The following is a 25,003-nucleotide window of genomic DNA, read 5'->3' on the forward strand; positions in this document are numbered from 1 at the left end:
CAAATTCAGCACTGAAGTAACAATATATAGGATATACCGTCTGCATACTAACTAAACAGCCAGTACAAATCTGAGGTGTTTAAATACATTGGATCCTGCCAATACAACATTGCCCGAGACCATGTCCAGTTTTATTTCCAGGACCTTGCATGGGAGGAGAAAAGCTGCACAGTGCTGACAGCTGCCATACCTTTCTTACTACGCTGCAGGATTTCATTCGCTTCTTTCAGAGTGACCCCAGCTGGAGCAACTACCAATTCATCTCGTTTGGTCATTACCTGTAATACATCAAGATACATTCAGCAAACATTCTTTAGATAGATAGATAGTTTAAACATAAAAAATAGCAAATGTCCTCATATAGGAGGACCCCTCACACTAAGTGAATGGATAAATCAACATACCACAATCTAGGTACAGGGTCCAGTCATTTCGGCCAGTCGATGCAGATGCAGTGCGCTCCCTCTGTACTGCGCAGGTGCAGGCATTAAGAGCTGGAGGCAGCTCCTGCGCATGCGTACAACTGGCCGCATCCGGCGGAAGTGACGGGACCCAGTACCGGCGATCGAGGCAGCAGAGGACGGCGGCGTGGGAGCGATCCAGTTTTATGGGGCTGGAGGAAGCCCCAGGTATGTATAACATCTTTTTCCATTTTGCAGGTCGTCTTTCGTCTCTGGCTCCCTTTAAGTGCAACCAATAACTCCTCTAGGTCCCCAAGTGCAGCAATAATTCACTCCCCTTCCTGCAGCCCAGTATTTTCCCCCTTTCTTGTTAATTGTTGTGGCCACGACTTTCAGATCTGTGTTTTCTTGGCATTTTCTTTATCAAGAAAGTGTCACTTACCACTGGGTAAATTGCTAAATATGGGAATATCAGGAATAGTACACATTACTCAGTGGACCCCTATGCTTTTAATAAGTGAATCAGTCCTAAATTTCTAGACTTATAGTGAAGTATATACAGTATTTATATCAATTTCTGTGAGTCTAGATTAGGTTTCATTAGTTAAGTGCAGTCCTGGATTTGGACTTTGACTATGCAACCACACTAACATACATATACACAGACCACACACACTTGTGGGAGAGCGGTCATAACGTGTAGTATGCAAGGGGAGGGGGGGGGGGGGAGGAATAAACATAAGACAACCTGCATAGTGTTTAGAGCGCAAGGAAGATACAAGCCTAAGGACTGGTACACGCTTTAAATTATGCTTGGCCACTCACAGACCCCAATTTTAGCACCTCCACATGGTATGAGGGTCAACAGATATTGAATACTATGACAAGATTGGGTAGGTTAATACTCATACTATATGGAGGTGGTAAATTTGGCCAATCTTAATTGTGTACCAGGCTTTAGACACAATCACAGACACAGAACACAGAACATTTATATCGCGCTTTTCTCCTGGCGGACTCAAAGCGCCAGAGCAGCAACCACTAGGGCGCGCTCTATAGGCAGTAGCAGTGTTAGGGAGACTTGCCCAAGATCTCCTACTGAATAGGTGCTGGCTTACTGAACAGGCAGAGCTGAGATTTGAACCCTGGTCTCCTGTGTCAGAGGCAGAGCCCTTAACCATTACACTATCCAGCCACTGCCCAATCAAAACGCAATGTCTAATCGCACCTTGGAGGAGGTTGTTTAATTTGGCACATGCAAGCTTTATAAGGCCCCTTTTCCACAAGCAGTTGTTAGGCAGTGAAAAGCCTTTTAACTCACAACTGCTTGCTGCTACCTGTTAACTGCTCACTGCCGTCTGGTAACTGCTTGTTGAGCACACAGTTCTCAGCGGACTGTTGGTCTTTGTCATATATCAGAGATATTTAATGACTTTTTTGAGATAGCGCTGCTGTGCATGGTTTAGTAGTAGTGTGTATGTCTGCCTGTGGTAAAGAGCTCTAAATAGTGCTGGTGGTAAAGTGGATTTGTACCAGAATGAGGGCTCAAACCCACTAGAAGCCTTTTCTAAGGGCCCATTCACACTACAAAGTAGCAAAACACTGGACACCCTTGCAATTCCAGACAATCGCGATCAGCGCTTTGTTAAGCACTGTACCATGATCGCTCAAGAATCATGGTAAAATGCTGCATGCATTGCCACTAATCATGGAAACGCCTGCGATTGGTGGCAATCACTGAGACTGAGTGCCAAGGCTCTCTGAAAAAGCTATAGGCGAGGCTTGTTTAGTTTATAGGGAATAAGAGTATTAAAACAAAAAAAGGATTTGACTTGAGGAATGCCCTATAAACTATATGAAAAGAACACAATTATGCAATGAGTAAAAGTTTATCTCGGGTCCACTTTAAGGGTTGGTACGATTTGCACATATTTAACCGCCAATTTAGTAGCCTGCAAGTGCTCCAGGCCAATTTAGTTAAGTCAATGTAATTTACTACACACAATATTTTCTTGATACTAAGTAATATACCTAGGCAGTGCACACTCCTTAAAATTGTGCGCGTTCTTGCCACATCGCATGAAACTGCACACTGCCACACATACAATAATCAATCAGTGGGCCACTGGCAATTCTGTTTTTTTTTCCCCAGTTTGTTCAAGTTTCCTGTGCATAAAGCCTTTCCCCGCTCTCTGCTCCTCCATTATCTCACCACCATTTCTATTGCTCTTCGGTGCCATTACAAAATAAGCATGACAAAACATGAAAACTTGCGTGTGGTAAATACTAACAAATACATGACCCCATTGTGGCAGGCAAAAAAATAGAAAAAGAAAGAACAGCCGTGATATCACAGAATAAGTGTGGGATAATAGCAGTTATTAGGCTCAAGATACTGTAAACAGAATAATTAAAGGACAATTAACGAGAGGGATATAGAGGCAGATTTCTTTCCTTTCAATCAATACCAATTGCCTAGCTAGCCTGCAGATCCTCTGCCTATATTATTTTTAGCCACAGACCCTGAACAAACATGTACAGATCAGGTGTTTGACATTGTCACATCTGACAAGATTAGCTGCATGCTTTTTTCTGGTGTTCTTCACCAACCAAATAGATCATCAGGACTGCCAGGCAACAGTTTAAAAGTAAATAAATACACCAGCTTCCATAGTCTTCTCACTTCAGTTGTCCTTAAAGTAGTGTAGTAACATCAACAGAAACTAGAGGGCAGTGTAGGAAAGCAAGAAAGATGAGTTATTTCTGTCCAAGCCCAAGTAAAGCGATTTACAGGACCACACAGGCTTTTTCGAGTATAATCCGTAGGGCTGCACAGTTATCTTTTATGTTTTAACTCATGCATGGCAGAACAGGTTAATCAGCATTTAACGCATTAAAAATGCACCCAGGAATTTAGAAACAGAAAGCAGTACATGCATAGTTTTCTGCACTACCTAGTGTGTTCCCTCATCCAAACGCATTAATGAAAGTCAACAAGACAAACAAGAAACAAAATAATAATAATAACTGCAGTGTTAAAACCATTGGTACAATACCTCGCTCAGATAAGTGCTGTAGTCTTTCTCTGTTAAGAAGTCAATGTCTCTGGAGGTGACAATCCCCACCAACTTGCTGCCCATTTTTCCAGTTTCAGTGACTGGCATGCCAGAAAAGCCATGCCGGGTTTTAGCTTCAAACACATCCCCCACCGTGTGACTAGGGCTCATCACAACTGGGTCAGTAATGAAACCCTGTTCAAATTTCTGTAGGAGAAAGACAGTATGCAATGTAACATTTTTAAAATACCTCCACATTAAATGCAGGTTTGTTCTTGAAAGCAAGAGGAAAGCATGAGGGAATAAGGAAAATAGCTTTATGGCTCAGACACACTATAAGCAATTTTTGGCCATCAGAGCTTTCTGAGAGCTTTTTAAAATACACTCCCATTGACTTACATTAAAATCATGGTAAAATTGCAATACAATAGTGCGATTTTAATGCAAGTCAATGTGTGTTTTTTTTTTTTTAAAATGCTCGCAGAAAGTTCTGACGGACCAAAAACGCTTAAGGTAGCCATACACTGGTCGATTTGCCATCAGATTCGACCAACAGATAGATCCCTCTGTGATCGAATCTGATCAGAGAGGGATCGTATGGCTACCTTTACTGCAAACAGATTGTGAACCGATTTCAGCCTGAAACCGATCACAATCTGTTGCGGTGGTGGTGGTGCTGCTGCCGCTCCCCCCGCCCGCATATATTACCTGCTCCGCCGGCGCGACTCCAGTCCCCAGGTCTCCGCTGCCTTCGCCGCTCTGGTCTCCGGCCCCGGCATGCTTTACTTCTTCCTGCCCGGCAGGAAGTTTAAACAGTAGAGCGCCCTCTACTGTTTAAACTTCGTGCCGGGCAGGAGGAACTGAAGCATGCCGGAGACCAGCGCGGACACGGAGCAGCGGTGACCGGGGGTAGTCGCGCAGGCGGAGCAGGTATTGTATTGCCGCTCTATTGCGTCGGTCGTCGGGCACTCTAACGCCACTAGCGACGCGCTCCCTACCCGCGGGCGATCGATTTTCCGCACGGAGCGATCGACAGGATCGGACGAAATGGATCGAAATTCAGCGTGTAGCGCAAACGATTGGCAGCAGATTCGATCCCAGTGATCGAATCTGCTGTCGAAACGGCGGAAAATCGGGCCAGTGTATGGCCAGCTTTAGAAAAGCGCTCAGTGTGTCTCAGCCCTTAGACAATATTTACTGTGCATCTTCTAGGCTGGGGTTCATTAGAAGACATAAGCAAAGGCCACATTTCCTTGATCTCTTAGGGCCCGTTTCCACTAGTGCGGAATCGTCGCATATCACCGCTGACAAAATCGCATGCGGATGCGATTCCGCATGCGTTTTTTGCCGCGATTTCGCATAGGCAGAGTATATGCGATTTTAACCATGTCACTGCCTGTGTCAATTTACATTACTTTCAATGCGAAATCGCACACGAAATCGCGGGGAAAAACGCATGCAAAAAACGCATGCGATTTCCCTATTAAATACATTGCCTGCGATTCGCCTGCATTCCACACGCAGGCGAATTCTGCAGGGTCTACCGTGCAGAAAAATCCTGCACATAAAAACGCAAATAAAAACTGACAAGTGGAAACAGTCCCATCCACTTGTATTGCTTATGCGAATCCGCATGCGTTGTCTGCATGCGGATTCGCGCTAGTGGAAACGGGCCCTTAATATCTTGCAATGGGGGGGCTTGCTTGCATGCAGATCTATAAAATATTATCTACACACACTTTCAATATCTTGCTATAAGTTATCCAGGAATTAAAGACAAAAAAAAAAAAAAAAAAAAAAAAAAAAACACAGATAAATACTTATGAAAAGAATACCTTAACTTTCCGCACTTCATTGGCTTGAAATTCTGGAGTGCAATTGTGATGAATTATACCTATGCCGCCCATCAGCTGCAACAAGAAACAGAACATTAGCAGGTGAAACAGTTAACCATCAGGACTGTTAATTAAACAGGTAGTGTGATAGAAGCCTGTGGTGAGACATTGCTCTACTTGGTGCAAGCTCTGTCTGAGACAATACAGACCACACAAAAGTTAATGCAATGGCAGAAAGGAAGACCTGTCCTTCATGACAGCGCAATATTAACCACTTTACCCCCGCGCGTACGTATTTCTCCGCCCCTTTTTCCATCCTTTAAAAACCAGGGACGGAGAAACACGTACTTTCCGCGTTCCCGACGCTGTCCGCGCTCCCGCTCGTAAACACGCCGCCGCCCGCTCGCCCGGAGATCAATGAACGGGAAAATCCATTCCCGTTCGTTGATCTAAGCCCCACAATGACCCGCTGCTCTCCTATGGGCAGCGCGATCATTGTGAGAAGAAACTCACGTGTCCAGCCTCCTTATTCTTCCTCCAAGCTTCCGGAAGGAGGCTTGGAGGTCGCAATAAAGCAAAAAGTTACTGTGGCCATCTTGTGGCCAAATAGTAAACTACACCCTACACATTTTTCACATACAAATAAAGGACTTTTACACAAAAAATTAACTCATTACCTCCCACACCCCCCATTTTTTTTTTTTTTTTTTTTGTAATTAAAAAAAAATTCAAAAATTTACAATTAAAAAAAATACATAATTAGTTACCTTAGGGACTGAACTTTTTAAATATTTAAGTCAAGAGGGTATAACACTGTTACTTTATAAACTATGGGCTTGTAATTAAGGATGGATGCAAAACTGAAAAAAATGCACCTTTATTTCCAAATGAAATATTGGCGCCAAACATTGTGATAGGGACATAATTTAAACGGTTTTATAACCGGGACAAAAGGGCACATAAATTTCATGGGTTTTAATTACAGTAGCATGCATTATTTACAAACTATAATGGCCGAAAACTGAAAAATAATTTTTTTTCCCCACATTTTTCCTATTTTCCCATTAAAACACATTTAGAAAAAAATAATTCTTGGCATAATGTCCCACCTAAAGAAAGCCTAATTTGTGGCGGAAAAAACAAGATATAGTTCATTTCATTGCGATAAGTAATGATAAAGTTATAGACGAATGAATGGAAGGAGCGCTGAAAGGTTAAAATTGCTCTGGTGGTCAGGGGGTAAAACCCCTCAGTGGTGAAGTGGTTAAAGTGTACTCGAGGTAAACATCAGGTACGAAAACTCATACCTAAAAAGGGGGAAGCCTCTGGAATCTATAGCTTCTTCCCACATCGGCCTCTAGTCCCCAGTTGCCGAATGCAAACCCCTCTGAAGAATTCTGACAAGGACTTGTCAAAATGAAAAATTGGGACCATCCTCTTCAGGCACAAGCGTGGCTGTACTGTGCCTGAGCACATATGGCCGCCTCTGCACAGTAAGCTGGAGCTGTTTGTACACAAATGACTCCATGCAAATGTGCAGACATCCTTGCAGATGCAGCACAGCTGAGCTCATGCCAGACCAGAAGTTTGGCCTTGATGTTCCAGCAGGCCCCAGCGAGCAGTGACAAAGGTAGCCTCTACATTATCTAGAATCTTCTCGCTTCTTTGATAAGTGTGTTAACTACCCTCTAACTAACCTCAGGTTCTTTTTAAAGGACCTCAGTCGCGAAAATCTTAAAATTAAAATGCATGTAAACATATACAAATAAGAAGTACCGGTATTTTTTTCCCAAAGTAAAATGAGCCATATATTACTTCTCTCCTATGTTGCTGTCACTTACAGCAGGTAGTAGAAATCTGACATTACCAAAAGATTTTGGACTAACCCATCTTCTCATGGGCGGGTTCTCAGCGTTTTATTTATTTTTTAAAAGCACTTAGTTAATGGCAGGTGCTCCGTCCAACTGCCAAAAAATTATGCAGCGAGAAGGGAGGCTGTCCAGCATCTTTGTACAAACATTTTCAGGGAATGTCTTTAAAAAGAATAAAGGCCATGCTGAGGATTCCCCCATGAAGAGATGGACTAACCCAAAACCTGTCAGTAATGTCAGATTTCTACTTCCTACTGTAAGTGACAGCAACTTAGGAGAAAAGTAATTTATGGCTCATTTTACTCTGGAAGAAATGTACTTCTTATTTGTATGAGTTTTAAATGTTAAGATTTCTGTGACCGTTCCTCTTTAAAGGATAGCCACACTCCCAAACTGTAAAATAGATATAATATAACAGTTCTCAAGCAACTGTTCTGATTAATTTTCAGGATATAGCACAGTAAGCACACCCTTAATGACAAAAATTACAGTTTACTTGGTCTGTTGGTCTTATCTAGTGCCCACACAAGTTTTATCCATACAATGAGCAGCCCCACTCCCTTGTCTCAGCTTCTGCAGGAGGAATCCCCCACCCCCCATTATAGTAAAATACCTTTGTATAGCCTATATAGGTCCTCATCAAAGCAAACATTTTCTTCTAATTTTTCATGCGCTCAAGTTTCCATTTACTATGCATTTTAAAAAATGTCTACAAATTTCTTCCTGCAACCAAAAGCATGGTAAAAAGGGATTAAAAAGTCATTAAAAAAAGTTGCACTTAATCCATTATTACTACGATGGGATACTTCTTACTTTCGTTTAATATTGAGAGGGAAGGGGGGGCGCTTCTCAGCAGAGTTTCAGCTCTTTGCTGATTGCCGGCGCTCAGCAGAGCACTGTGGCAATGTATCCCTATGGGACCACTCTTGCTTACAATTTGCAAAAACATTGCATAGAGCATTTCTGGAGTGATTGTGGTAAGGTTCTCATTCCCCAAACAAGAATCGCAAAGCTCTATAATCAAAAAAACGCAATGAGTGCAACACTTGGATGTTCACACTGACTGCAAAACAGCAACGACATCCACTCACCGCCATTGCAATAGCCATATCAGATTCTGTCACCGTGTCCATCGGAGAGGAGATTAATGGAGTCTTCAAAGTTATTTTTCGAGTCAAGGCAGAAGTTAGATCCTAGGAGAGATTAGATTTATTTTTTTGAAAAACACCATGAAATTGAGAGCTGAAACAGATATTTAGGGTAAGCTCACACTATGGGGTGTATGCACTAAATTGGTATAAGTCTTATGCAGGATGACTAGAGCGTAATGCATTGCACATAATGTATTGCATTCTACTCTAATCATGTGGTAAGACTTTACAAGCATTATTCTGCTTAACACAGTTTAGTGTATATACCCTATTGTGCTTTGCTTCGCGATGTGTTTCTGCATGTATGGGCACACTCTAATCTCCATGTTGTAATGGACCACTTGAACATAATGTAGGCCTGAATGATAAAATCGAAAATAAACTGAAATCTGGATCATCAAGATCACGATTTCATAATCAAATCGGCAATTTCCACAATGACATTTTCACTTGGGGGAAGTTTGAAGAAGCGTCTTACACTTCCCCCCCAAGTCCTGGCGTGTGCAGCCAGCAGCATCGGCAGTGTTGGACATACCTTCCGCACGAATCCAACGCTGTCTGTACTTTATCGCCGTCTACCTGCTCTTGTGCACGACATACTTTATGGTTCCTGTATGACACGACATACAGCAAGTATGCCATGCATTAGAGCCTGCAGGAGGTTAAGTTGATAGACTGGCATCGTTGGACTCGTGCTGGAAGGCAAACACTGGCAAGCAGCACAGGAGACTTGGGCACAGCTGGTGCCAACATAGACCGTAATAGGAATTACGGCTATAATGGCACACAGTGAGTAACTTCAACACCGTCAGAAGACGGAGCTGAAGTTACTTTTAAAACACTAATTTGGCCTCCAGCAATAGCTGGAAGCTGAATTACACCATCCACATTGACCTGGGGGGGAATAATAATTAACGTCACCGGGAACTTGTGCAGAAGCAGGATAAGCAAAAGTCTCCCCGCATACGCGCTGGAAGGTATGTCCAGCACTGCTGCAGCTTGGGGGACAGACTCAGAGGGGGGCACAGAGACAGACCCGGGGGGGGGGGGCACAGAGACAGATCGAGGGGGGGCACACAGAGACCCAGGGGGGGGGGCACAGAGACAGACCCAGGGGGGGGGGGGGCACACAGAGACCCAGAAGGGGGGGCCCAGAGACAGACCCAGGGGGGGGGCACACAGACAGACCCAGAAGGGGGGGCCCAGAGACAGACCCAGAAGGGGGGGGCCCAGAGACAGACCCAGAAGGGGGGGGCCCAGAGACAGACCCAGAAGGGGGGGGCCCAGAGACAGACCCAGAAGGGGGGGGCCCAGAGACAGACCCAGAAGGGGGGGGCCCAGAGACAGACCCAGAAGGGGGGGGCCCAGAGACAGACCCAGAAGGGGGGGGCCCAGAGACAGACCCAGAAGGGGGGGGCCCAGAGACAGACCCAGAAGGGGGGGGCCCAGAGACAGACCCAGAAGGGGGGGGCCCAGAGACAGACCCAGAAGGGGGGGGCCCAGAGACAGACCCAGAAGGGGGGGGCCCAGAGACAGACCCAGAAGGGGGGGGCCCAGAGACAGACCCAGAGGGGGGCACAGAGACAGACCCAGAGGGGGGCACAGAGACAGACCCAGAAGGGGGGGGCCCAGAGACAGACCCAGAAGGGGGGGGCCCAGAGACAGACCCAGAAGGGGGGGGCCCAGAGACAGACCCAGAAGGGGGGGGCCCAGAGACAGACCCAGAAGGGGGGGCCCAGAGACAGACCCAGAAGGGGGGGGCCCAGAGACAGACCCAGAAGGGGGGGGCCCAGAGACAGACCCAGAAGGGGGGGGCCCAGAGACAGACCCAGAAGGGGGGGGCCCAGAGACAGACCCAGAAGGGGGGGGCCCAGAGACAGACCCAGAAGGGGGGGGCCCAGAGACAGACCCAGAAGGGGGGGGGCCCAGAGACAGACCCAGAAGGGGGGGGCCCAGAGACAGACCCAGAGGGGGGCACAGAGACAGACCCAGAGGGGGGCACAGAGACAGACCCGGAGGGGGGGACAGAGACAGACCCGGAGGGGGGGGGGACAGAGACAGACCCGGAGGGGGGGGGGGACAGAGACAGACCCGGAGGGGGGGGGGACAGAGACAGACCCGGAGGGGGGGGGGGGGAACAGAGACAGACCCACAGGGGGGGGGGGAACAGAGACAGACCCACAGGGGGGGGGGAACAGAGACAGACCCACAGGGGGGGGGGGGGGGGGAACAGAGACAGACCCACAGGGGGGGGGGGGGACACAGACAGACCCACAGGGGGGGGGGTACAGAGACAGACCCAGAGGGGGGGTACAGAGACAGACCCAGAGGGGGGGTACAGAGACAGACCCAGAGGGGGGGGGGGCACAGAGACAGACCCAGAGGGTGCACAAAGAGAGACGGGGACAAAGAGGCACAGAGGGGGGGGAACAAAGCTTGATTTGAAGGAAATCATGAATCAAATCGAAATCAATTCAATAACCATATTGCACTTTCTACGGTGCATCTCTGGATAACTTGTGAAAACATGCACAATCCACTGGAGTTCATGTTATGAAAACAAGCATGTTTTATCATGCAGAGTGTGCTGCTGCATTATGCCAGTCGTGTAGCGTGGACATTACACATTCATTGTGTGAACTTTGCCTACAACTCAAAAAACTAAAATCTGTCACTATTGGCAAGAAATCGCTAAAAAGCAAATCTGAACAAAAACAATTCATACTTTCCCGAATAGAGGGAACTTTACCAATCCTCAACCCCTTCTCTGCTGGCTGGGACCCTCTTATTCTTCAGGGTTGCATTACCCTACATGTACAAACCAAGGCTGTGGAGTCGGAGTAGTTTTGGGTACCTGGAGTCGGAGGTTTCATAAACTGAGAAGTCGGATGATTTTTGTACCGACTCCACAGCCCTGGTATGAATGCGGTTGTACTGCACATGTGGGAGTGCGGGCCCTGCCTGCGCAGTAGTACGATGCACTGAGGAAAAAGCTGTGGTTGAGTCGCTTCCTGCTGGTGCACAGGCGCAGCTCATACTTCCACACGCAGTACGGCCAAGCCTTGTATACTGAGGTGAGCATGACCACAAACTACATACTTGACAATCTAATACAATAGGTATAGAAAGACCCAGTGCTGGAACAGAAGGGCATAGAATATCGGTACAGCCTCTGGGCTCTCCAGATGCTTTCCTCCACTAAGGAATGTATCCAGTATTTTTTTCCTTTTAAAAATCTGAGTTCAGATAAGCGTTGGCAGGGCACCTTGTCTCCAAATTGCTCTCAAAAGGCAGAGTAATTTTATAGTGATTTCTGGAGCAATTTAGAGTAAAGATTTTGACCCCTGCTTTCTTCAATTAAAATCACTACAAAAATGCTGTAGGACCCGCAATTGCAGCAAATCACAATCTCTCCTGTGGGCTTGCCTCCATTCACTGCCATTAGCCTCGCATTTCAACTTCGCCAGAGATTTTTAATGCAGCTAAAAATGCTCTAGTGAGCTATAGCTTTTGAAAAACAGAAACGAGACCAAGAGCCCGATATGGAGCAGTATGTCAGAATGGAATTAAATGTAAATCAATAGTAAATGTACTCACAAGGTTGGGTTACCACAAAGGCAACCACTGGAACGGCAAGTGGGGAAATTATAACCTGACCCCACTCAGGTAATTAAAATGTCGCTCTCTGTAGACAGGAAAAAAAACAGATGGGGATACACCCCTCCACCCAGGGTGGACTTGATCAGCGGAATAATTGAACACAACAGAGGCGCCAGCAAGAATATTTAAAAACCGTCTAAAAGGAGGGAGTTTTGCCCGTGAAACGCATTGCATATACTTGGAGAATCCTAAACATATAATATTTTTGTCTATTGACGACTCGTTGGTTGGTCTTTACTTGAGGGAGGTGAGTCCACCTACATCCCTCCTTTTAGACGGTTTTTAAATATTTTATTCTTGCTGGCGCCTCTGTTGTGTTCAATTATTCCGCTAGTGAGCTATGGCCCTTAGTTAATTTATTACTTTCATCTGGATTCACAGTGGTCCATTGCATAAAGCACATGTTCTAAAGATTGTGAACTGCAATGGAGACTGGAATTCGACTTAAAAAGAGACACTGAAGCGAAAAAAAAATTATAATATTATGATTTGTATGTGTAGTACAGCTAAGAAATAAAACATTAAGATCAGATACATCAGTCTAATTGTTTCCAGTACAGGAAGAGTTGAGAAACTCCAGTTGTTATCTCTATGCAAACAAGCCATTAAGCTCTCCGACTAAGTTAGTTGTGGAGAGGGCTGTTATCTGACTTATTATCTCAACTGTAAGAGAACTGTTTACTTTTTCTCTGCTAGAGGAGAGGTCATTACTTCACAGACTGCTTGAAAGACTCATTTTGAATGCTGAGTGTTGTGTAATCTGCACATATTATAGAATGATGCAATGTTAGAAAAAACATTATATACCTGAAAATAAAAGTATGAGAATATTTTCTTTGCTGCTAATCTTCTAGTAATTATTCATAGTACACAACCAATTCACTATATCATATTTTTTTTTCGCTTCAGTGTCTCTTTAAATACGAAGCCTGCATGCACAGAGTTAGGCCTCTTGCACACTGCACGCGATTCCGATTCAGATTCCGCTTTTTAATCAGTTTTTACATCAGATTCAGATTCCGATTTGCAGTGTGCAGGGAGCAAACTGCAAATCAGAATCTGAATCGGATGTAAAAACTGATTAAAAAGTGGAATCTGAATCGCTTGCAGTGTGCAAGAGGCCTCAGAATAAAGTGATCATTTACACAGGGCTGTGGAGTCAGAGTCGAAGCAATTTTGGTTACCTGGAGTCGGAGGTTTCAGAACCGGAGGAGTCTGATGCCTTTTGTACTAAATCCACAGCCCTGGTAAGTATTTGACTAAGGAGTCTGAGTCATTTTGGATACCTGGAGTCAGTGGTTTCATAAACTGAAGAGTCAGATGATTTTTGTACCGACTCCACAGCCCTGCCTTTACAACGCAGTACTGTGAACAGGCCCATCGAACTGTATGAGCAGTGAGTTGACATCCAGAATTAAGCTGCAATGCAACTGAGCACTGTGAACTAGCCCTTCAAGTTTATCTTGAAAAAAAACATTCCTCGCAGGGCTGTGGAGTCGGGACAAAAATCTTCCGACTCCAACTCAGACTCCTCAGTTTATGAAACCACGACTCCGACTCCAACTCCGACTCCGGTTACCCAAAATGGCTCAGACTCAGACTCCTCGACTCCTTAGCTTAATACTTAACAGGGCTGTGCATTTTGTACATAAGTCACCAGACTCCGACTCCGACTCAGTTTATGAAATCAACGACTCCCAACTCCGGGTGTCCAAAATTGCCCCGACTCCGACTCCACAGCCCTGCATTTCTGCACTTGGTACCATTGGTTGTCACATTCTACAAGCCTAAACGTTTTGTTTTACAATGCACAATCTTGTCTTGCTAGCTGTAGCTCCAGAAAAATTATCAACGGTTTCATGGGGCTGCCATCTTTTTAAAATTCACAGAATTATAGTACTTGCAAAGCTTATAAGAAAGAAGAAAAAAAAAATAGATCTAGATATCTCTACATCTATCTATGTACACACTCACTGAGATTTTCTGGCCGATTTACTGTCAGATCGATTATTTCCAACATGTCCGATCTGCTTTCCGTTCACTTCAATAGAAAATGTTGGAAATAATCGATCTGACAGTAAATCGGGCAGAACATCTCATAGGGCTTGATTCACAAAGCGGTGCAAACTGTTTAGCACGGGTGCTCTAAACAGTTAGCACGCAAAGTGCTTTTCGCGGACTTTTGCGCACACAAAGTTCCACGATTTGCGCGATCACGGACTTTTGCGTGCGCAATTTGCTCCGCAATCGCGCAAATCGCGGCACTTTGCGTGCGCAAAAGTCCGCGAAAAGCACTTCACGTGCTAACTATTTAGCACACCCGTGCTAAACAGTTTGCACAGCTTTGTGAATCAAGCCCATAGTGTGTACCCAGCATAAGAAATACATACTCTATCAAGTCACTTATCAGTTCAGTCAACTCTAAACTCTTCTGTACAGGTGGTCACTAAGATTCTAATAATCCTGGCTTGCATGTAGCTTGAAATTGGGGCAATCATAATTAACAGGAAATAATCTGAACTGGCTCAATTGTAAGTTGCATACAATTCTCATGAAATGTGTATGCAAGCCAGAATTCTTAACACCCTAAAGAGACCATCTTTATTCTTCACAGAGGCTAGCAGCACACCAGGCAGTACAGAAAATGTGTTTTCTGCACTCAATTTTTCAGTGCGATTTTTTATGGATTAGCATTTTCATGTCTTCACGTTTTGCCAAGATTATACCTTTATCGATGGAGTAAACTACAGGGTTTTTTTTTATATAAATACGCATTTAAAAATGCAGTCCTTTGCGTCTCCACTGATACATTATGTGCTTTTTACATGCTTTTCATAACTATGCTATGATAAAGAGCTTGCAGCTTGAAATATGTCAGCAATTTGATGAATGTACCTGTGTTCTATTTTATGGATATGTCCTAGAATAAAGATTTGAAAACCTGGACAAGTGTGGACCTTCCTCTTCTACATTTTCCTGTGCTTTGCTGGCCTGGTCGTGCACTGTTGGAGGTTTTGTGGGTGGTAGCGGTGTTCACACCTTCGTTTCTACTTTTCATAACTATGCAGCAAGTTATAAGTTTTAAAAAAAACACATATATGCATTTTTACATGTGGCCTATAGACTTTCATTATAGGCAAAACACTTGCGATTCTGCCTAGTGTGCCACTAGCCTGAGACTTCACAGTGAAAAAGTATTGTACACAGGTACACACTTAAAGGACACCTGAGGTGAAAATAAACTAATGAAACAAACTATTGTATCTACCCCTACTGCTTCTACAAATTACTTAAAATATTGCAGTTTTATTTCATATTTAAATCTACTTTATTGCTTTTGCTCAATGACCCATTCATTGAAGTATGCCAGAGCTAAAATCTATGAACTATTGATCCTTTTTATCCCTTTCCTGCTTTCAGAAGTCATTTTCTGCTAGGAAAGTGTTTTATAGTTTTAATTTCTTATTAGCGAGCAGTGTTCTTCCCAGAATTTTTTTCCCAACCGGGTGGCACGAAAAAGTACCCGGGTGGGGCGAGATGAGAGATTGCAGGGCTAGTGCTTTTCTGCTCAACTCTGCTTGCAGCAGAGCAAGTGTGCTGATGACAGCCAGGTGCTCACCAAAACTAGCCGGGTGGATCACCCGGGTAAAAGAGCCTGGGGAGAACCTGATTAACTCTTTCAGGCAGAAAAAGGGAGGGGGGGGGGGGGGAAGAAAAAAAAAAAAAAACACACACAGTGTGTGCTAGGCACTGTGCATAATATATGTCTCATCATGCCACACATCACCTCGGGTATCCTTTAATGTGGTTAACAATAGAGGACCACTTGATAGGATACATTTACCACATTAGGTATTATGCTGGGTACACACGGTAAGATTTTCTATGCGATTTTGAGACCCATTCGTTTTTCCCACATGATTCTGCACTCAATTCGCTTATCTTCATTCGTTTTTCTAATCTTTTTCCATTCACCGCTATGAGAAATCGAGCGCAGAAACTATCGGGAGCAATATTGGATATGACAGATTTTATCAATCGGATCCATCTATCGCACGGAAAATCGTACCGTGTGTATTAGGCATTAGATCACATCCCAGCAGAGATCTTATCCATTATCCTCATCCCTGCAAGTGTCATAAGCTTTGTACTGCACACTAAAGCCTGGTACACCAGGACCTGTCGGAAGTAATAGTGTCGACCCCAAATCTGATGGGAAGTTACATGGCTTGTACCAAGCATAATAGTAAGTATGCTGCTCCTGCCCCTCCACAATAAGCAGCGTATCCTACCAAACACTTTCTAGAATGAATGCATAGAGAGGATGCCTCATCAAAAGGGCAACTGAAACTTAAGTCACAGGTTTCAGCACTACTCACCACTTCATCAGCCGTAAAGTCAATAAATCCGGGAAGTATCAAAAAGTCACTAAAATGAGGGGATAAAAAAATATATATATATATAAGAATTCCACATCAAAATGTGTAGACATGAAGGGTGAACGCATTTAATGACATAAATAACTCAAATATACAGAACTAAATGCTATTCTGGTAACGCATTAAAAACTGTGCACACACACAAAAAAACACAACTATACACTTCTGCTGATATACAGTCAGTCTTGTATTCTAAAATGTCACAGGAGGGAGGGGGAAGGAGAAGGGATCACAAATTATCTGGGTTTGGTGTTCAAAGCCAATTCCTCTATATGCATACACTTGGGCCTGAGACACACGGAGCGCTTTTTTGTCTGTCAACACAGTGTCAGCACTTTTAAAAAACGCTCCCATTGACCAAACAAACAAAAAAAAAAAAAAAAAAAAAAACCTGCTGCGATCGTGCGAATCTAATGCAAGTCATTGGGAGAGGGTTTTTTTTGTTTGTTGTTCTATAGATAAACGCAGCCAAAGCGCAGATGGTCAGAAAAGCAATCAAATTGTGTCCCAGGCCTTATACCTTAATGCAAATGTTACAGAGGTGGCACACCTTACCCACGGTGCGGGTGCTACAACCTGAGGGTGCTGAGCCCTAGCATCCAAAGGTACAATGTCAAGCAAAGAGTCCAGGTTGGCTTCATCAGCACAACGAACATGACAATTGTTTTGGGGCCACAGCGGGTCCCCTTCCTCAGATAGTGAAAACAAAGTGAAGTATTCGGCATTTGAATCAGTAGGCCTTACACTTTGAGAACATACATTTAAACTGGTTGTTTAAGTTAATGAGCAGTGAATAGATTGATATAATACTTATTTTTTTTCTATTTAATCTTGAGAAAAGATTTGGCAAGTCTATACATATTATTATTATTATTATTATTATTATTAATAATAGTTGCCGCACCAGGAGAGGTGCTTTTAATTACTTGTTTAAGCATTTTATACACTTATTTTATAAACTAAGGCCCGGTTCAATTATGTTCCCTGCCCTGTATTTTAATGCAGTGGACAGACTGGACAATGGTTCCCTATGGTGCCTTCCACACATGTGCATTGTGAAAGGCATGATTTTTTTTGACAGTCAATTGTGTAACCATCAGGGCTGTGGAGTCAGAGCAATTTTGGGTACCCGGAGTCGGAGGTTTCATAAACTGAGAAGTCGGAAGATTTTTGTACCGACTCCACAGCCCTGGTTACCATCCATGATATGAAGGCGTCAGACCCTAATGCCATACAGCATAAATGTGTAATACAGGTACGGTACTGCTCCAGCATAGTGTGATCCCAGCCTTAAAGCGGAATATAACCCTGCATTTCAACTTTGCTCTAAAACATTATTTACAGTATATTATATGCAACCAGCATTTTTTTTTCTTACTAGACCAGCATTGGAAGGGTTACACAGAAGCTTACATAGATACATTTTGTTTACATAAATGTATCTAAGTGTGGCATGTGACTCACTCTCTCTGACTGAGGAGCTGGAGGACAGCCAAAGAGTGTGTAACATTTATCACTTGTTACACTCTAGTTAAATGTATCTATCTGAACCCTTCCAATGCTGGTCTAGTAACAAAAAAAAATGCTGGTTGCATATAATATGCTGTAAATAATGTTTTAGAGCAAAGTTAAAATGCAGGGTTATATTCCCCTAAGTCCTTGCAAAACAATTTTGGAACGATCCTCTTTAACCACTTGAGGACCGCCCCCAGACGATGGGCGGCAGCAAAGGCTGGGCCTAAACGACCGCAATAGGCCCATCGGCAGTGGCAGGCGTGGTTATGCGGCGATCGCATCATTCGTGACGCGATCAACCGCCGGCGACAGGCTCCGTCCCGCTCGCGCTGTAACCCGCCGGCCGTTCGGAAGAGCCAGCGGGTTACTAGCTGCCCGATCGCCGGTAACAGTGTGTAATAGGCTTTGTAATGTATACAAAGCCCATTATACAGGCTGCCTCCTGCCTTGGTGGTCCCAGTGATCGAGGGACCACCAGGGCAGGCTGCAGCCACCCTATGTTGCACCCAATCACACTGATTTTTTTTAAAGCCCTAAACTGCCCCCTGGGTGCTCCTGATCACCCCCCCCCCCCCTCAGATTCTACCCAGACCCCTCCCCCCCCCCGTGTACTGTATGCATCTATCCTCCCTGTAACAACCCACTGATCACCTGTCAATCACCCCCTGTCACTGCCACCCATCAATCAGCCCCTAACCTGCCCCTTGCGGGCAATCTGATCACCCACCCACACTATCAGATCGCCTGCAGACCCGCCATCAGATCACCTCCCAAGTGCATGGTTTACATCTGTTCTCTCCTCTAAACACCCACTAATTACCCATCAATCACCCCCTGTCACTGCTACCCATCAGATTAGACCCTTATCTGCCCCTAGGGCACCCAATCACCCGCCCACACCCTCAGAACGCCCTCAGACCCCAGCCCTGATCACCTCGCCAGTGCATTGTTTGCATCTATAGCCCCCTCTAATAACACCTTGAGACACCCATCAATCACCTCCTGATACCCCCTAGCACACCTACCCATCAGATCAGGCCCTAATTTGCCCCGTGTGGGCTCCTGATCACTCGGCCAAACCCTCAGATCCACTCTCAGACCCCCTTTCCGATCATCTACCCAGTGCATTGATTGCATCTATTTTCCCCTCTAACCACCCCCTGAGACACCCATCAATCACCTCCCGTCACCCCCCCAGCACTCCTATCCATCAGATCAGGCTCAATACAACCAGTCATTTAAGAGGCCACCCTGCTTCTGACCGGTTCCACAAAATTCGCCCCCTTATAGACCACCTGTCATCAAAATTTGCAGATGCTTATACCCCTGAACAGTCATTTTGAGACATTTGGTTTCCAGACTACTCACGGTTTTGGGCCTGTAAAATGCCAGGGCAGTATAGGAACCCCACAAGTGACCCCATTTTAGAAAAAAAAAGACACCCCAAGGTATTTGTTAGGTGTATGATGAGTTCATAGAAGATTTTAATTGTCAAAAGTTAGCGGAAATTGATTTTTATTGACTTTCACAAAATGTCATTTTTCACTAACTTACGACAAAAAATAAAATCTTCTATGAACTCACCATACTCCTAACAGAATACCTTGGGGTGCCTTTCTAAAATTGGGTCATTAGTGGGGTTCCTATACTGTCCTGGCATTTTAGGGGCCCTAAACCGTGAGGAGCAGTCCTGAAACCAAATGTCACAAAATGACATGTGAAATCCTAAAGGTGCTCATTGGATTTTGGGCCCCTTAGCGCACCTAGGCTGCAAAAAAGTGTCACATGTGGTATCGCCGTAGTCAGGAGAAGTAGTATAATGTGTTTTTGGGGTGTATTTTTTTACACATACCCATGCTGGGTGGGAGAAATCTCTAAATCAGAATGTTGTCATTTACAGATATTTCTCCCACCCAGCATGGGTATGTGTAAAAATACGCCCCAAAACACATTATACTACTTCTCCTGAGTACGGCAATACCACGTGTGGCACTTTTTTGCAGCCTAACTGCGCTAAGGGGCCCAAAGTCCAATGAGCACCTTTAGGCTTTACAGGGGTGCTTACAATTCGCCCCCCCCCCCCCCAAATGCCAGGACAGTAAACACACCCCACAAATGACCCCATTTTAGAAAGTAGACACATCAAGGTATTCAGAGGGGAGCATAGTGAGTCCGTGGCAGATTTCATTTTTTTTTTTGTCGCAAGTTAGAAGAAATGGAAACCTTTTTTTGGTCACAAAGTGTCATTTTCCGCTAACTTGTGACAAAAAAATAATATCTTCTATGAACTCACCATGCCTCTCCGTGAATACTTTGGGATGTCTTTCCAAAATGGGGTCATTTGGGGGGGGGGGGGGGGGTATTTATACTATCCTGGAATTTTAGCACCTCATGAATCCTGACAGGTGGTCAGAAAAGTCAGAGATGCTTCAAAATGGGAAAATTCACTTTTGGCACCATAGTTTGTAAACGCTGTAACTTTTACCCAAACCAATAAATATACACTTATTGGATTTTTTTTTTTATTAAAGACATGTAGCAGAATAAATTTGGACAAAAATGTATACAGAAATTTTACTTTATTTGAAAAATGTCAGCACAGAAAGTAAAAAAAAAAATATTTTTTGACAAAATTCATGTCTTTTTCGATGAATATAATAAAAACTAAAACTCGCAGCAGCAATCAAATAGCACCAAAAGAAAGCTGTATTAGCGACAAGAAAAGGAGCCAAAATTAATTGGCCCTATCATGCGGTACAGGGAGCGACAGAGCAGACCAGATAACCAAGCAATTTGAAAAGAGACTCACTGACAGCAGTTGTGCTCTTGAACATGGAGATTACTGGATTAAATGAAGGTACTGTACTTATGCTTTTACATATGAAGGAAACAGTTTAACCCGGATACTCGAACCGTTTGTGTGCATTTTATATGACACATTAGGAGAAGCTTGTGATTTTGTATGAAGGAAACTTTAGCAATATTCCTGGCATGATGGTTTTAACTGAAACAGAGATTGAACAATACTCGGTTAGCCGAGAAGTATTGGTAATTTTCAGCTTGTTAAAATAATGTCAGGACAGGATATATGGGAATTCTCATATTTCATTGTTTCACTGTGGCTTTCATCCTTCAATTATGCAACCAGGTTAACACAAAAGCAAGAGGCCACATTCAACAGCTGGGAAAAGCCCTTCACAGACCTTATGCTATTGCCAACCTCAACAATCATGTTTGGCTGATCGCATGTCAGCAGCCAATCACAGTTCAAGCATGCTGGAATTGGTAAAGCTGCATTTACCATCCTATGACGGGAGGGTAAGAAGTGTTTCCCACAGCACCAGAAGACAAACCAATCAGCCCCCAAATAAATTACACTACGGCCAACTGCTTATAATCAGTGTGATAAACAAGTGCATGTATATTGGTTTACCACCTATGGGGGGGGGGGGAGGGGGGGGACCAAAGAAAAAATATTAGCTGCTCTTTTTAGTGTCCTATGTGATTTCTTATTAATGATTTAAACGTCCGATTAGTGTACATGGGCAAAGTAAGTGTGCTACTGGCACAAGGCTTTCTTCATAACCCTGTCAATTCTACAGTGGTAGTTTTGCAGTAAAAACAATATAATTTCCCATTAAGCAACAAAAACACAAACACATGGGACCCTTGATTACACAGTTTCATGGCCTCATCTAAAAAGAGTAGCTATTCACCAATACTAGAAGACTGGCCCTAATAATAGCATGGTATGGTCAAAGAAAGCAGGGCTGTGGAGTTGGAGTAATTTTAGGTATTTCGGTTATTTCATAAATAGAGCAGTAGGGAGTCGGATGATTTTTGTACAAAATCCACAGCCCTGGTAAGTATTAGACTAAGGAGTCGAGGCGTCTGAGTCGCAGCCATTTTGAGTACCCGGAGTTGGAGGTTTCATAAATTTTGTTGAAGCCAGAAGATTTTTGTACCGACTCCACAGCCCTGAAAGAAAAGGTGACCAACAGCAAGGAAAGCTTTATGAGGGAATTGAAAAGGGTTTGGGTTTTTTTTCTGCGCATTTTTTGTGAACTTGCAAAGTCCCATTCAGTCGCATTCAATGAGACATAAACACAAGATGCACTGAGAATCAATATGCAGGGCATTTGTGCCTTGGGAAAAAAAAGATCAAACTAATCAGTGGAAACAATGTAATTACTGTGAGCAACCACAAAAAGTTCCCTTTAAAGTTGGACTTAAAGAGAAACTCCAACCAAGAATTGAACTTAATCCCAATCAGTAGCTGATACCCCCTTTTACATGAGAAATCTATTGCTCTTCACTAACAGACAATCAGGGGGCGCTGTATGACTGATATAGTGGTGAAACACTAACCACAAGAAGCTCTGAGTACCGAGGTACTTCTGGCAGTTTCCTGTCTGTGAACCTTGTTGCCTTGTGGGAAATAGCTGTTTACAGCTGTTTCCAACTGCCAAAACAGCATACAGCAGCTACATCACCTGCCACCAGCAAAAATGTCACCATGTGATAAATGTCAGAATATAAATCAGGGATTTAAAAGATTTTACAATTGGCAAACACTGACTAAATCATTTATACATAATTATTGTACAAATGAAGCACTTTTTTATTACATTATTTTCACTTGAGTTCCTCTTTAAAGTACTTTAAAAGAGGACCAAAGTGAGAGGAATATGGAGGCTGCTGTGATGATGCTTTGCCTCTAATACTTTTAGGGCCAGGACCCACTAGCAAACATTAATAAACATTTTAAACTGGATCAGAGATTAAAAAAAACCTTTTACTCATTGCATAAGTGTGTTCCTTTCATATAGTTTATAGGGCTTTCTTCAAGCCAAATAGTTTTGTTTTAATACTCCAATTACCTACAAACTAAACAAGCCTCGCCCATAGCTTTTTAGAGTGCCTTGGCATTCAGTCCCATGTAGCAAGGGCTTATAGGAGCTCAATCTGGGCAGGAGGAGCAGGTTACTAGCCATAGATTTCAGAGGGAGGAGTGAATTTGTCACAGCCTGAGGGCTAGAGATGCCATCAGCTTGCCTGTGTAATGTGACAAGCAAAACATGGCAGCCCTCATATCACAGTAAGAAATAATCATATTCTGTTGAAGCTGTTTGTAGCTAGATTTGCTGAGTAAACTATCTAAACTTTAGATGCGATATATAGACATGTTACTTGTTATAGTTAGTTTTTCACCTCGGATCCGCTTTAGAAGTGACTTTTGTAGGCACTTAATATTCATTGACCCGTCTTGTCTACACATCAATGCCTATATTTTGCAGCAGGGCTGTGGAGTCAGTACAAAAATCTTCTGACTCCAACCCCTCCTCCGACTCCCCAGTTTACGAAACTACGACTCCAACTCAGACTCCGGGTACCCAAAATGGCTCAGACTCCAGAGTTTATGAAATCAACGACTCCTACTCAAACTCCGGGTGCCCAAAATTGCCCGGACTCCAACTCCAAAGCCCTGTTTTGCAAAACAGAAAAATCCAAGTCACTGCAACATACAGCTGAAGCATGCAGGCATTTACTGCACAGATCAGAGAAGACTCAGGCACTGAGCTGATAAAGTAACAAAGTGGCAAGCCCAAAGACAGACACATTTATTTCCAAGTCTGTTAGTGTGATAATCAACGTAGTGCTCTAAGGCCCCGTTCAGACTGCAGAACGCGGACCGCAACGCATGCGGACCGCAACGCATGCAGACCGCAACGCATACGAACGCACGCCATCCGCGTTCGTATGCGTTGCGTGGCTGATCCCATCACTGAAAAGTGAATGGGACAGCCATGCGTTTTTACAAAAAATGCGTGCAGCATGCGTTCCCGGACCACACAGGTCCGGAACGCATGCAGTGTGAACATCAGACATTGCACTCTATGCAAATGTCTGATGTCGTGCGTGTCGGCCACCTGCACGCGTTTCCAAAACGCGGCTGGAAACGCGTGCAGTGTGAACGGGGCCTAAGAGCAATTTCATCCCTAGCGGTTATAAAAGGGCAGCAATAAGGATAGGATTGCAGCTTAGTCAACAGCAGTGTACCTATAGAACAAATTTTACTTCAGTGCAGATACACAAATAGAAGCCAATAAAAAGCACTTTTTTTAAAATCAAGACATTCAGTAGCTAAACTACCTAACAACTAGCAAGGGAAGATTGCTGAGTGTTTAGACTGGCATGTAGGTTTACAACACACACTTCAGACAAACCTTTTACTTTATTTTTATGCTAGGTACAAACAACAATGAGAATTTCTGGCAGATCGATTATTTCCAACATGTCCAATCTGGCTTCTGATCGATTTTCCATAGAACTGAATATAAAATCAATCGGAAATCAGATCAGACATGTTAGAAATAATTGATCTGACAGTTCATCTGCTAAAAAAAAAATCTCATGTGTACCTAGCATTAGAAATAACAGAAAAGGGTCAGAATTTAAAAAAAAATGTTTTTAAAACCAGTAAAATGACATTTTGCAAAGAGGTGGCCGAGGGGATACTGAAGGCACAGGGGGCATAGCTGACAGTGTTTTGACTTACAGGTTCATGTTAAGAGCGAACCTTCGATCCTCATCTCTTTAGCTAACTGGGGACTACCTGGTACTTTAGATTAAGACAGCATCTGAATGACATTTATAGTTGCAATAAAATAAAAAAAAATATACACATATACATATACACATATACATATATACATATACATCCTGATTTTTAAATACGGTACATTAAAAGCTGTGTGCTAATATTTTATCAGTCTATCAGCATGAAATTCCCAGAAAAAAAAATAAAAACAAAAATATAACAGCTTGTTAAAGCAAAACAATCTGCAAGAAACAGTGGAAAGTAACAGAAAAGCACATCCAATTTGCTTGAAGTTCTAAAACAAGCGAGTGAATTATAAGCTGACGGCCAACAGCACATCATGTAAATAAACACATTTTGCAATTACTTGGAACTCAAGCCATTAGGACCAAGCTTCAGAAGGCAGATGGGTTTAAGCCAGCCGGATGGAAATATTAGATGCTGACTAATCTCTGGATATTTGGATGGCACAAT

General features: G+C 43.7%; 1 protein-coding gene across 5 annotated transcripts in view; it reads right to left on the minus strand.

The window, feature by feature from the left end:
* Positions 1–25,003, minus strand: part of IMPDH1 (inosine monophosphate dehydrogenase 1) — a 210,830-nt gene that overhangs the window by 55,622 nt on the left and 130,205 nt on the right. For all 5 annotated transcript variants that reach the window (XM_068275924.1, XM_068275923.1, XM_068275922.1 and 2 more), the window contains exons 3-7: positions 16,354–16,402; positions 8,255–8,356; positions 5,293–5,367; positions 3,458–3,664; positions 191–278 (exon numbers count right to left, since the gene is read on the minus strand). In XM_068275924.1, the coding sequence (XP_068132025.1) occupies positions 191–278; positions 3,458–3,664; positions 5,293–5,367; positions 8,255–8,356; positions 16,354–16,402 (521 nt within the window). The remainder of the gene's footprint in view (positions 1–190; positions 279–3,457; positions 3,665–5,292; positions 5,368–8,254; positions 8,357–16,353; positions 16,403–25,003) is intronic.

This window comes from Hyperolius riggenbachi, chromosome 3, assembly GCF_040937935.1.
Source record: "Hyperolius riggenbachi isolate aHypRig1 chromosome 3, aHypRig1.pri, whole genome shotgun sequence".
Lineage (NCBI taxonomy): Eukaryota > Metazoa > Chordata > Amphibia > Anura > Hyperoliidae > Hyperolius > Hyperolius riggenbachi.